General features: G+C 36.1%; 1 protein-coding gene across 2 annotated transcripts in view; it reads right to left on the bottom strand.

Annotated features, from left to right (window-relative positions):
- SMAP1 (small ArfGAP 1) overlaps positions 1-15160 on the bottom strand; it is an 89104-nt gene that overhangs the window by 54425 nt on the left and 19519 nt on the right. For both annotated transcript variants that reach the window (XM_051777734.1, XM_051777735.1), the window contains exons 2-4: positions 8060-8193; positions 7320-7405; positions 3455-3530 (exon numbers count right to left, since the gene is read on the bottom strand). In XM_051777734.1, coding sequence (XP_051633694.1) covers positions 3455-3530; positions 7320-7405; positions 8060-8193 — 296 coding nt within the window. The remainder of the gene's footprint in view (positions 1-3454; positions 3531-7319; positions 7406-8059; positions 8194-15160) is intronic.

Genomic DNA, 15160 nt, shown 5'->3' with positions numbered 1-15160 from the left:
AAATACAGAAACTTTCTTTAGTATTCTAAAACATTGTCAGGACGTGATAATATATTCCCACTTCATGTAGTAGAATAGATTGTAGCAGTTCATAATTTTTGAGACTGAAAGTATCTGGAATCTACTTAGTTGATTCACCATCCACGCTGAATAAGGTAATTTCCATATGCATTCCCCTATATACTTTTTTGTATTAAAAGCTGTAGAGATTGTTTGTGATGATACCTGCATCTGCACTTGGGCAGCATTACAGAACTTTGATTTCACATTTTTCCAAAAATGATGGACCAGAGAACTCTGAGATCTATACATTTTAATAGATTTTAAATATTTTTTAAAGTCAAGCTACTTTTAGTCAGCATTATTATAATCTATATTTGATTTTTACTTAATTGCATTATTCTATTTAAAATGTAACTAGTCAATAAAACCACAGGTGTTTTTTTCCCCCATAGCTTTATTCTGCATTGCTTTTCAGTGAACCACAAGAAAAAGAATTTAATTTTTCATATTTGCATATTTTTTTATCTGCATGTTTGATGGCACTACTGGTTTCTGCTCTAGCTAATTTTGTTATTGTAGTGTGCAATTCTAAAAACCAAATTTAGTAATACAACAGTCTTGTCAGAAAACAAAACATCTCATATAATTAAGAATTAGAAATAAAAAATTTGTAACAAAAGATACATGAATTCTGACAACCAAAAACTGAACCTTCACATATACTCCTGGGCTCCAACAGACGGAATACATTAGCAGAGATGTACTGTTAGATAAACCTGAAAAGCTTTTGAACTCGATAACCTTAACCTAAGAGAAATATTGTACTGCATGCTTTAAGATTATCTGTTCAAAACAACTTTTATGCTACAGGAAGCTTTCACCACCATCAACTTGTAACAGTGGATGAGATTTGGGAAAGCCCCTTAAATTTTTAAATACCACTTCAGTGAAATTACCACGTTAAGGAAAGCGATCCTTAGGGCATAGCAGCCTGTTTCTCCCCAGAAGGGATTCATTTTACCCAATTACAATATACATATGCATCTCCAACTTAAATTGGTCCTAATCCAAGCAGAAAGTATTTCTGTTTCAAAGGTGATAATGAAAAGGGTCCTAAAAAGCTCACGTCACCCCAACAATGCTAATTTTGATTAAAAATAGGCACAAGGTGCTCTCTGCAAAAGTAAGTCAAGAAATCTTCCAGAAGAGCTTGCCCTGGTGTAGCACTGACACCCCATTAGAACAGTTCACAAGAACTGTTTTTCCTTACTGTTACTCCTGTATTAGTGAGTGCTTTGATGCTACCAAAACACCTTGGGGGGGGGGGGGGAAACTGAAGGCTACAAGTAGGAAAATCCCCTTTTCTCCACAGTTGCCCCTCAGTTCCCAGGGAATTTTAGTCACCTTCTGGCAGGGCAGGAAGAGAGAAGGTGTCTCAGATGTTATCAGGACTGCAAAATAAAGTTTTAGAAACTGTCACAACACCCTGCAAAGGGGCATGGAAACATGTACTCCATAGAACTCCCTTCTTCACTCCATTCTTCTCAAACTTCCCACAGACCTCTCTATGTGCTGGAAGCATCATCTTCCCTGACAACAGTATCCAGAGGAGAAAAGGTCAGTAGGAGACAGGTAGAATGCAGGTTCAGCTTCACCATTTCTTCCTCTTCCTTGTCAGGGAAAGATGATCACTGAATACAATACCAGTCACAGCACTACACAAGCCTGTGAGCTGGGCCAGGGCCAACAAATGTAACCCAATATAAGCACCAGACGACGACTGTGGGTGCTACTGTACTTTTATGATCTCAGCATAACTGTGATTTCAGACTGCCCAGGTCAAACCTGATCACAGAATTATAGAATCACAGAATCAGTTGGGTTGGAAGGGACCTCCGAGATCATCAAGTCCAACCCTTGATCCACTACCGCCATGGTTACTAGACCATGGCACTAAGTGCCACATCCAGTCTTATCTTAAAAACCTCCAGGGATGGAGAATCCACCACCTCCCTGGGCAGCCCATTCCAATGCCTGATGTTTGGTGGCCTTGAAGAAATGCAGGTGACTGTGAATATGCATGAGTCATCTATTGCTAAAATATTTCATAATCGGATTTTGTTCCTATCCAAAAGAGATTATGTCATTTACATTAGTCAGTGAAAGAAAAACCCAAGTAGGAAGCAAGTACTCAGCAGAAACATCCATCTCTTCAGCTTGTCTGGATTCTATCCTTGCTGCTATGACAGAGATTCATATTAGACTGCAACACGATAAAGCAAAATCTGATTACTCATTCGAACATATTAAGGCAGCAGTGAACGACTAAATTAGACACTAAAATTCTCTGTTTAGAAATATCTTTGGAGTCTTTTGAACTTTGTAAAGAAGTACAATTTTAAATTATTCTTCCTATTTTCTACTTTGGAATAAAAGTAAAGAAGGGTAGCTGACAGTGTAATTCAAACCCCAATTGTATTTTACCTTTTAAGTGAAGCAATTTTCCCCCATTTCAACAATGCTTAATGAAATACACTTCTGCAGTTCCCAGGTTTGCTTTTTTTTTCCCCTTCTAAAATGAAACCATCATTCAATGATCCACTTTCTCAGATGAGAAAGGCAGCATATACTCTCACTCTTTACGCCCACACCTATACTTGCTTCACTGTCCAAGTTCACCGCCTAGTAAGATGGAGAAGTAAGCTACATGTTAGGCCATACTTACATTATCTGGGTATAGCTGTATTATGTTCATGCATAATATTTCAGCATAAATACAAATATATAAATAAAAATGTATTAACTAGATTGTATGTCACAGAAATAGATGTATCAAAAAACAAACAATCAAAAACTAACAAGCCTGTGAACTTCAGCCAAGGCAGACATTGTCAAAACTGCTTTGCCAGAAAAGCCCTCACCAACTTACTGCAGTGAACACACAACTACCTGATTAAACAGCTGGTTCACCATATTGCCTGTGTGCTACTACAGTGCACCTCACTGCAAGCAACAGTCTGGAAGTCAGCAGAAGGGGGGCTGGAAACACACTAGGATTTCTCATAAGGGTATTACAGAGAATGAGGCAAAACAATGTCACCAGGAAGAGTCATACTGTTTTATCCCCATAACATGGAAAAATATATTTAGAAAGGACTCAAAGTATACTGCTAAAGAACTACTCATCACTGAAAGAGGAAAACAGAATATAAAGAGTCGCAAGCAAGCTACTTATTAGATCATAACACTCTGCTGTTATGAATGTAATAGACAATGTTTGTCAAACTTACAGAACCTAGGAATAACCTTCAAGAGATACAGAGGAAAGCAGTTAGCTCTGTCTCAAAAAGTTTTGACTCTAAAAGACAACATACATAACGTTTCCTACATTTCTCTTACTTAGCTTTCAAAAAAATAAGTGACAGAATTCTCAGTGAAACTGTTTACTTACATTGAAGGCATTGACTGCATTTTTATCATAATACTTCTTCTTTTCATACTTATCCCTGATGAAAAACTCCACAGCTCTGGAAGTAGCTAGTTTAAGGAAAATACGCATTCAGATAAATAGTAACATTAACCTAAAAAGCTCATGGTTATTCAAATTCAAAAACTGCACTAGATTCTTGCATCTCATTTTGTAGTTTTAAAACAGCAGAACAAATCACTCTACACAGAACAACTGCTATTGCAGTGTCCAAAATGAACTTCTTTTTACTACAGGGAATTAATCAGTTTAATCTTTTAAGAAACCAATATGTAGTATAACTCAGTGTTCCACAGTTAGGACATTTTCACCTGGTATTTATAATCTACCTGGCTGTAGTACTAAAAATACTTGAACAACAGTACTTATATATGGTAAATAATTGTAGGTTACCATCTTAACTTGGGAAAAATACTTTCTCTTCAGAAAAAAAAAAAGGTGAAACGTATGTATCTGTTCTCTGATTTGCACAAGTTACACCATGTATCAAAAGCTTGTACTAAACAGCTCTCCCATATCCAAAAGTCCTCCTTGAGAGTCTCCTGTTACAACAAACATCCCTGTGGAAGGCAAACAAAACTAAAACACTAGTGATAAAATGATATTGAAGCAAATATGGCAATAGCAGCAAGCATATTGATGTAGAAAACCAGAACTAGCAACTCAGTAGCTCAAATACAAAAAGGAAAACTAGTTTTTCCTCAATTATTCTCTCAGCTTCATAAAAGCAGCTCATCCAAAGCAGTGTAAACACTAACTTTAGTAAAGCTGATTCTTTGGTATCTGTAGAATAAATTTTAATTAATTTGTCCAGCAATGGGATTATCCATTCAAAAATTGTAATTGCAACTGTGGAAGCTCCGATTCATTGCCTCTTAAACTTCCAAAGCAATTTGGAAAGACACTTTAGCTCCACATACTACATTCTAAGATTAACACTGAGCTCGGTCCCTTCACTCTGTGCACCAAATTATTTTGTCAAAAATCACATCTGGTTTCAAACAGTATGCAAGTATCACCTGAAGACACTGTTTCATAAAAGTTACAAACCCCAAAACATTCTTTTCTACCTCTTTCCAAATATATCTAAATTCTAAAGGGTATCTTGAGCACTTTGAATATACAACTATCTTAGTACTAATACTGCATTATCCTTTATACTGTCATTTTGAAAAAAAAAAAATCAACGTATATTATTAAATCACAGATGAATGGAAGTTGTGTAATATGCACCTCCCACAACTTTACAGATGTAGTTAATTCTTAATGGGGTTCCCTCAAAAAGTTTATTTCCAAATTGCAGTGCAAATTATTGGATTATATTAACTCAGTGGGAGGAGAAGATAGAGAAAGGGAATTTAATTTTTTTTCCCATGCTTTTGGGTTGCAACTGGATAACTGTACTAAAATATAACTAGTAGAGAAAAGATTCAAAACTTGACTGTTATAAAATACCCTTGAACAAACTAATCTTTCTTCAAATAAAACATCTTAGCTATTTGCCACAATTAACATTTTCAGACACCACATTCAGATTGTCAAGTGTTTTATGTTTTGGTTGCACAGACTTTAGGTTTAGATATTTTAGGTCTTTTGCAGTAGTATTTCTGTATTTTTAGTAGTTGCCCAGAATGCACACTTGATATTTCAGACAATTAGAAAGGTTTAATTTAAAAATTATTAACATTGAATCATAAGTATTTAAATTTCATGGGGCTTATTTTTGAAAAATATCCACCTTATTCAAGTTACCCCCTTCAATATGCATGAATTTTTGGACCATGCCTAAGTTTCTTTAGGTCAATAACCTACTGTGTTCTGGCTAACAAAAGAATTTTAAGCAACCTCGACAGATGCCAAAACTTAAGAATTGAGTAAAATGAAGAGACAAAAAAAATATTCACTCTATTCTTGGAAGAAAACATTTTCCAACAGGAAACTAAAGCTGCCATAGAAAAAAAACCATCACAATGATGCTCAAAGTTAGCTTCTACACTACAGCATCCCTGCCAAGTACAATGGAAGAAAAAAAAATACTTAAAAAGGTCAGTCTTGTGATTAAGAAGCAGATGTGATCAGGGATCTTTAGCAAAAGATTTTGTGCAGATGCCACATACACATTTCTCCTGTGCGTTCACTTTACTACCTAAAAAAATATAAGTATATTATAGTGCTACAGGAATTTACACACTAATACAGATGAATATATACAAAACTGATCATTACATGCAAAACATTTACATAGTTCATCCAAAAGAACATTCAGAACATGAGAATATTCATAACCAGAACACTGGTGATATACAAAGTTAATTTTGTAGTGATACAAAGAGCAAAGAGGAAGGACAAAACCCACCCATACCACAACAGCTTGTCATGAATGCCAAGTAGGTAAGTAGATGCCAAGTTATGGGGAAATTGAGAAACAAAATAGAAAATGCTGGCATCACCTGTCCTGGTACTGCAGTTTTAATAAAGAAAACACAAGCAATGAAATATATTCAGTTGACTAAGTCCACCACTCAGAAGCTGACAACTATTCAAAAGGGTACATAATTAAGTATACAGTGTGAACAAAGGAATTTTGCTCCTACTTCTGAAAGTCTAAAAATTAGACTTTGGGCTTGATCTGACAAGAAAAGCTTAGAGTAAAGCATTATTGCTTCTCATGCAATAGCACCAGTGAATTCAAGTTAGCTGCAGTAAGAATAAAATATACATCTTCAAGATCCATTTTTGAGTACGTTTTAGTCAAAGTATTTCAGTCCTATGGCTGAAATAAAGTTCTAGAATATTACAGCTAGAATACTACAGTGCTATCTGGTTCCAGTTACTTTTTCTTATGGGGATGTATGTTTAATTCAAAAGCTACTAGAATATGAAAAAATGCATCTGTTTTGCTCAAGTGCATTTTATAAAAAGTAGTCTAACCCTTCAAAAAAAAAAAAATCTTCCAGCACAGCATATCAAGCATAGAATCTAACAAACAGAAGAACCAAAATCACTTTTGGACATAGGAGAATATTCAGATCCAGTTACAATTAAGTCTGTTTATCAGCACCTGTAGCCTGTATCAGTATCAGGAAAAGAGAGTTGGGGAAAGATTCAGCTCACTCAACACTAGGTGTTTAGGATCTCATTACAGCTAAAGAGTTCCAGGAAGATCAGGTGAAGCAAATCCTACCGATGAAGTAACTTCACTAAATCAAGAAAAATACAAATCTAAGGTAATGCCACTATATATTACCCTAGTGATTCAATAAATTTAAAAAAACGTATTTTTTTGAGAAAATTTATTTATTGTCAGTAGATAGTTTTTCTTCCAACCCTTTCCTTCCAGGTACATAGTGACAACCATGTCCAAACACAAGGGGTGGCCATCAGAGAGGTTAGGTGTTTTTTATGTACTCCCATGCTAGTCACCCAGAGAAAGAAATCCATACCTCACTTAAGTAAGATCCAATGGCTTATTTACTTTACCATTCAGCTCATTATTTCCTGATCAAATGCTTCTAACTTCAGCTGACACTTATTCAAGAACTCTCTAGCATCACTCTACCTTCTACATACAGGGAATTTATGAAGTCACCTCTACAGAAAGCAAAAATAAATGGGGCTTGCCAAATCTCATTACAAAGTAGATTTGCAATAACTGAAGTAATTTAAACCTTTTCTGAACTGTTCTCAACTTCCACTCTCATTTCTTATACAACAATATCAATGAAATAAATAAGATGAGCTGTCAAATGTAGCAGTTCCTTGAAACAGTCATAACATCTAAATTGCATTAAAAGTCATTTCAGTGTGAAAGTCGGAACAAAAAGGATACTGATCTGTTTGAGGTCTTCGGAAGTTCTCTGGCAGATTAGCTTCATAGAGTAGCCTTGCTTTAGTATTTCCCATTTCCTGCATGCACTAAGGAAAAGTGGTAGAAAACAGTTAGTTGATGTCCATCAATACTTTAAATCCAGAAACAGTCAGAATGCTATTGGTGTGCTTAAATGACACTACAAGCTTTTAACTTGGAGATCTCTCTGTTGCCATATGCCTTGGGAGATGCTACCTTGGCTGCCGGCCAAGACTTGCTGGACAAAAGCAAAAAACACTGATGCTGTTTACAGCATAAACTAACCCATCCTGGGAAAGACAGGCTTTCATCTCTCAAGATGGCTCTTCAGACCAGGAAGAAAGGAGTAAGAAAATTTGTCTGATGGTAAAAAAAGGCTTCAGACTGGAGAACGCCTAGAGAAGTCAGTGCTTGGTACACCAAAACAACATAACCAGGAATGATGCAGATGTGTGAATGCTACCTTACTGTCAACTACTGAAAAGGCTTACAACACATTTTCTACAGATTCAACAAAGAAATAGCTTCCTGAGTCCCTGTGGGAAAGTAGAATACCAATTTCTGAAGTGTTTGGAACCTAAAGTCATTACAGCAGAAATGTAACACATTAAGAACTACTGTGTTTACAAAACATTTAAGTTGGGCATGATGATAAATGCAAATCCTTTCAAAAGTACGCCTGGCATCCCTGCCAAATTGGAAACATATTTAAGATATTTTACCTGTATTTGTTCTGGTGTCCATTGATCCAAGTTGACAGACTTGACCCTTGATATATGGACCCCAAGATTTCGATGTATTCCCGCACATCTGATGCAAATAAAAACACCAGTGTTCCAAGAGGCCCATCTTGGACCTAAGAGGAATGGGGAAATAAATCAGTTATTTTCAAAATTCCATATACTGTGAAGATTTTCTTTGGCAAAATTCCATACTGACAATCTGAATCAACAAGTTTGAATAAAGGCTCATAGCAGTGTCTCTAGGATATGTATTACTTTAAACAATCTCTGCTGTTAACAATTTTATTCACAGATTTCTACTTCTAAATAATGTCACAGAACATTAGTTAGCCAGACTAAGCTAGAAAGTCATATATTGTGTCCATCTCCCCATGCCAAAAAAAACCCAATAAACAAACTTTAGAAAGTTGGTTTACTAGCAACAACAGGATTTTGCTTGCATCTTGAATAATCCTTATGGCTATGCCTCAGATGCAAGCATCAGCAGACATCAATAGAAGTTGCTAATTTTTCTCCAATTAAAAGCTTCTTAAGACATGCATCTGTACTTAACTTGAAATTAAATGCAGGGCAATCTTATATTAATGCAACAAATCCTTTAATACCTCATACAGCACTGACTCTAGAACAGCAGCATGCAAGGTCTTAGGGAATGATTATACCAATTTGCAAAATCAACTGATAAAAATATCCATGACTAAGAATGGTAGAAAAATGAGTATGTTCAGTACCCTTGATTCCTAAACTAAAGTATGAGTTGCCATTCAGAAACTGATGGATTTTCTCACAGAATCAGGTTGATTTATGAACCTTTCCATCATTTCTCAGCTGTGCCAGCATGTTGAGAGAGAGTTAAAGTATGTTGGCCTGAATTACTGCAGTGACACTTGGAATGTTTCACTTGAAGTTACTATGCAGTCTCTAATTAAACACATTAATATAATTTTATTCCAGTCCTGTACATCACCACTGTTAAAGGCACCGCTTTAAAGTCCATCTAGTTCTGAGCTCAAAGACTAAATAATTAACCACCAAAAGCAAGAAAACACATTGAAGAGTTTGAAAACATTTCAAGCAATTATTTTCTGCTTTTGTATGACAGTTATGCATCTACACCACTAACACAACTTCTGCATTTCAAAATCAATATATTGTAAGAACACTTTCCTGGGACCTACAAAAGAATTTTATTCTTCCCTCTCTCGATCTTTAGCTTAGGGCTGCATTGGTTTGACCCCAGCCAAACACCCACAGAGCTGCTCACTCACTCTCTCTTCAACAGGTCAGGGAGAAAAGAGAAGGAAGGTGAGCAGACTTGCAGACTGAGATGACAGTTTTAATAAGTGAAGCAAAAATCACACACAAACAAAGGTGGGAAAAAAAGGGTAAAGAAAGGATTTCTTCACTACTTCCCATGGGCAGGCAGGCAGCTGTCCAACCACTTTCTAAGAAAGCTGTGCCTCAGTACACACAAGACTTGTTTTGGATGACACCACCATAACCAATAACATAATTTCTTCCTCTTCCTTTCCTTGAGCACTTATTGCTGAGCACATCCTCACATGGCATGGAGTGGTCAGTTAGAGTCAGCAGATGTCCCAGCTGCATCTCCTCCAAATTTCTTGCCCACCCATCACTAGTTGGGGTGGTGACTCTCAACTCTCTGCTCCCCACTCAACTCTGGGGAGCAGAACAGAAACGAGAAAATCCCTGATACTGTGCAAGCACTGTTCAGCAACAGCCAAAATAAGGAAGCAGGAAAAATCCTTTCAGCTTTCAACTTGGGGTTTCAAACTGATATTTGAAACCCCAAGACACATTCACAGATCTCTGGATTGGTTACAAGAAGCATTCCTCCTGCTAGTAGAAATATTGTCTGTATTTTGGGTAATCACTTTGCTTTTAATTTATCTTGTTCGAGATCTCAAAAAGTTAGACCATTTGATGTCCACTCCCTGACCTTTAAGACCAAAATCATTAACATGATTGGCGGTTTTCAAAATCAGTGCTACTATCATTAAATTAGATTTTGGGAGTCAAGAGATCTAACAGTTACTCAGTAAAACTGACACAAGTGGCAGTTCTACATTAAAACTACTACTTGTCAGATAACAATGGTCAGACTGTTTGTAATGTGTGTCTTAAATAGTTCAACAACTAGCAACCTATTAATCTGTGCTTTATATTTTCCCCTATAAAACACTACAGATGCATAATACACTGCCCCTTACAGTTGGTAGATTTATATTACAGGAAGATTCCACTTAAAATTTATACTACTTTTAGATTTAATGCTTCAAGATAGAGTTTTGCAGGTTATCTGCCTCAACCTATTAATCAAATTTCAGCTAAAGTACTATACCAGAAGAAACTTAATAAAAGAAAACCCTTAGCCACTCCATTGCAGATCAAGTACCTCAGTTTATGCAATTGCTTAATGTAGCCATGATGATTTAGAAACAAAATGGTAAGACAAAGTCTTGTATGCCCAACAGCTTCTCCATTTTTTTCCCCAAACAATAACCCATGGATGTGCCTGCTAAAAAGCCAAGCCTGTTTTGATGTGGTTACCACAGGGACAGCAGGTGTTTATCTGTAGTTTCTATATGCTGTCCATGGTTTTATCCCTATAAGGTGTGTACACAATCACTATGAACTTTTTACCACAAATGAGTTTGTACAACTACACATCACATGAGCTTCGTGTTGTTCTTCAGGTTCTTTCTCAGCTGTGAGATCCCAGATAGGCAAGTTCAACATTAATGAGATAAGACTGGAAGGAGGACTTGACATGACTGAAGTCTACTTTAATGAATTAAGACAGAGATCATTAACTTTGTAGTTAAAATATCACACTTAAAACTTTGTTAACAAAAAGAAAGATTATAATACAGTTTGTGAATTAGCTGGTTTTCTCCTGGAAAAAAGCAGTTTTATATTTTCCCAGAAGCTCAGATTTCATTAATTTGTACTTATTTATAAAATAAATTGGGGAAATCAAATATATTTAAGCAATAAAGAAACAAATTAAACAGTGGAATAACAGGCAAACCTGAGGTCAGACAAAAATATTCATGTGTAGCCTCTGAATTGAATTCTGACTAATATGCAATATTAAACATTTCAAATGAAAAATGTTTTAATTAATACAGATTGATTACAGGTACAGTTAAGCACTAGGCAAAAGTTAGAAAATGTTTTCTGTGTGGGCACCAAACCAACTGTGCTTGACTTAACCAATTAACTAAAGCTTAGTCTGCAAACTTTCCTGTGTGAGAAACATTAAAAGGTGATTTGGACTGATTCAATAAAAAATTTACAGTTTTGCCAATTCTGTATGAAGTCAGGATCCTTTTTTCTGTATACAGGAAATATTTTGCACTAATCAAAATACTCAGAGGCTTTGTCTTCTGGGTCCTTAAAGATACATTTGGTTTTCTTCAGAAAAAATTTACAAGAGTAACCTGGTTTATCTGCTGTATTTATTTTGGTAGCCAATTCAGAAGATGTACATTTGGCTTCAGAAATGAAGAGTGGACATTAAGAATCTTGATTACTGCTATTTTACACTATTTAAGACACCTCTACGTGTCAGTAGTAACGCTACCTTACCTATCAAGAACTACATTATACAATGCAACTTCAATCAGCAAATAATAAAATGAAATACTTATGTCATGTTTGACATAAGCTTTAATAGAATTGTAATTTTTTTCTTTTGAAAGCCATTTGAATACACATTTTTTACTAGAAGAGCTGAGCTGCTCTTCAACAGCTTGCTGCACCACTCCAATACAAAAATACACTTCAGGTCATTTCTTCAGTCATTTAAGATGTGGGTATCTGGTTAAAAATACTTTCAGCCTCTTTTGTCCTTTGCTGAAGTTAATTTAAGGAAAAAAGCCATAGGACTGAAAATGACCAATATTTATATTAGACTACATACTACAGTACTGTGAAGTCCCTGAAACACTGCCTGGCTGAACAAAGGAAAAAACTTCATCAATCCTAAACCAGATTGCTGCTTCCAAGATGAGAACTGAATTTTTTTTTTCTTCACTTTGAACTTTCTTTTCTATATTTATATATACAATCTACTGGCTGGATTTAAATTTCCTTTTCAGTTCTTAACAGGTGGCTGTGAAGGTGTGTGCTATCTTCCAGAGAAATCAAGACAAGATTTTGAATGTGTAAGATCATTCATAATTTAAGTAACCCTTAAAATAACTAAGTTAGATTTTTAAGCCCACAAGGTTTATTGTGCATTGTTAGTCTTACTGGCAACTGTAATTCAGTTGCCTTAATAAAAAGGAGTGATTAATTTTGATTTGAAATTTAAACACAGCACAAGTGCAAGTTTTTTTTTTAAGAGCTAAACAGAAAGATGGATTTGAGCTGTCATATGGCTTCACAAAAATTAATTTGGAGTCTTGGCTATTGCCTGTTAAATGGAAAATACCAAGTGACATTTCCTAATGCACTGAGCCTGGCTGGGATAGAGTTACCTTGCTCCATAGCAGCCCCTATGGAGATGTGCTTTGGATTTGAGACCAAAACAGTGCTGAAAACAGTAATGCTGCAGCTGGACAGTGACTGCACAAATTCAAGGATTTCTTTCCCATTCCCACCTAGTAGGCAGGGAGTAGGCAAGAGGCCAGGAGGGGTCACAGTCAGACCCCAATTGACCAAACAGCCAACCCAAACCCTATGGCATTATGCAATTTTGCAGAACAAAAGCTGGGGGAAAGACAGAGGAGGAAGGGGGGCAATAGTGGTTATGGCACCTGCTTTCGCAAACAACCATTACACAAGCTGAGACCCTGCTTTCCATGACATAGCTGAAATCCACCTGCTGATGGGAACTAGTGAATGAAATCCTCTTTTTTTTTCATTTGTATGCACAGGTTTTGCCTTCCTTATTAAACTGCCATGATTTTGAGCCACAAGACTTTCCACCTTCCTTCTACTTTCTCCCCACTGGAGAGATGGAGGGGTGGGGTTTGGTGTTCAGCTGCTCACTGAGGTCAATCCATCACACCTGCTACTACATTACCTTATATTCAGGGACTGTGTATCAAGCATTGAACACAAAACAGAATTCAATCAGGTTCAAGGAAACAGCCCTAACTGTGACAGATTTAGAGTACTTAAGGAGTCCTTTTATTAGAGACCATTTGGGCTCTAAGAATGAAAGAAATATGTAACCACCAAAAAACAACGTAACCTGCTATTATCTTGAAGTATTCAGAATTTGTAGGTAACTTGTGAATTTAAGAAAAAAACTAAAGAGAAGGTTTTTTCCAGTTACAGTAGACTTCCATGCCAGTATAGTTATTGTATAGAACCAACATTCTCCCTACTTGTAGAAATATCTACAGCTAGTTGGTAGCTGTAAAACTGAGAACATTTCAAAAACTGACTTCAGCTGTTTAAAACTTAAGCAATAAAGAGCTTGAAAATAATTTACATAATTTTAGATAAAAGCCTTCACATAAGTTGATTTCAAGCCAATTTTTAAATTGCTGAAAAACTTATCCAACTTCACATGCCATTTTTTCATTCTAAAATGAACAAAGTGCGAATTTTGTGAAAAAGGCGTAATTTTTTACATATTCTCTGGTGAGGGAAAGTTTTTTCTCAACATATTTTAAAAATTTTTCCACTTTTCCTCCACACTTGGCCTCTTTCAGGATATAATTTTTGATTGCAGATTTCCCCTTCATATTATTTAAACTGGACTGGTATCTTGCATGTGCTTAATGCTTGTGCACATACCGCTGTATATAGCTTTCTTCCCCAATCCCATTAACTCTCTCCATAAGGACCAGGTGTTATACTCCACTATATTAGAAAGAAGCTGATTGAAGAAGCCACAACAATTCACAGCATTGCTGATATACCCTGCTAATGCAATTTTAGACAATACAGCCAACTTTTTGTGGGTACATCTGACATAGATCTTTGGTCAAGAATAATGACAGGAATGGTAATGCTGAAGCTGGTATAGTGCATTTCCAAAGAAAACACAAGACAAAGCAAACTAGTGTTTGTAAGTCCAAGGTTTTACTGCATCTGCTCAAGTTTTATTTTGCATCGGCAGACGCACAGTACTGTATGAGTACAAAACACAGTTTACACAATACTGTTCCTTTAAAATGCTGAGGAAAAGGTACTTTTATCAGCATTACAAAACATGTGAAACTGTATATGAATCCAAGCAGTCAATACAGTGTGAAACATTGCTTTAGCTCTTCATTTGATTAGTCTGTATAAAAATCCTTCAACTGTTTTAAACATCTCAGTCCACACTCCAGCCTCTACTCAGCTTCCACTTGCAGTAGGAAATTAGTGAGAAAGGTTATACAATACCAGGCAAGACTGGGCAGGAGTAGGAGAACCTGTTTTCCTAATAAACATGTTAGGGAAAAAAAAAGGCAATGGAGACCAGAAAAAAACTAAAAAGAAACAAAAGAGATAAGACATAACTGGGAGACACCCACAATGGAACAAAATCACTGCAGATTTGACTAAAAAGTAGAATGATGATGTTACTTCCCTTATTACAATAATTCAGAGTTTCCTTCCCTCCATCAGTCCACTACAATCTGTTCAGCTTACTGTAACTGCAGTTAATACTGAAATGCTCCTTTTTCTCAACACAGGTGTTGCCCACTCTTACTAAACACCTTAATTTACAGAGAGCAAACAGAGGTCTGAATTGGGGTACAAAGAGCAAACACACCGCTTTTCAATTTTATATTTGCTGTCAATGGGAAGGGCAACTATTTTACATCTCAGCAAACAATTCTGAATCCTCTATACTGTGTGCATAAAACCAGTTTGCTAGGTAACTAATAAGTTTGAGAGAAAGTTTTAAATGGAAAAAAGCTTGTCGAGTCTAACTTTAAATAAGGTTTGTATGATAGAGGTACATAGAAATTAAGTTAGTTTTCACTTTACATTCTTGCAGTTACCAATTAGAAATTCTACAAGGAAGGAAGCCAAGTGCTTTGCATCTCTAATACAGTCTGTAGCAAACTTACCTTGGGCCAACATCTTTAAAGACTTCTGAGAGACTAT

The sequence above is a fragment of the Manacus candei genome, unplaced genomic scaffold (genome assembly GCF_025592945.1).
Source record: "Manacus candei isolate 608988 ecotype Guabito, Panama unplaced genomic scaffold, ASM2559294v1 h1tg000011l, whole genome shotgun sequence".
Classification (NCBI taxonomy): Eukaryota; Metazoa; Chordata; class Aves; order Passeriformes; family Pipridae; genus Manacus; species Manacus candei.
Note: the sequence above shows the minus strand (reverse complement) of the source record. Positions and strands in the feature narration are given on the sequence as shown.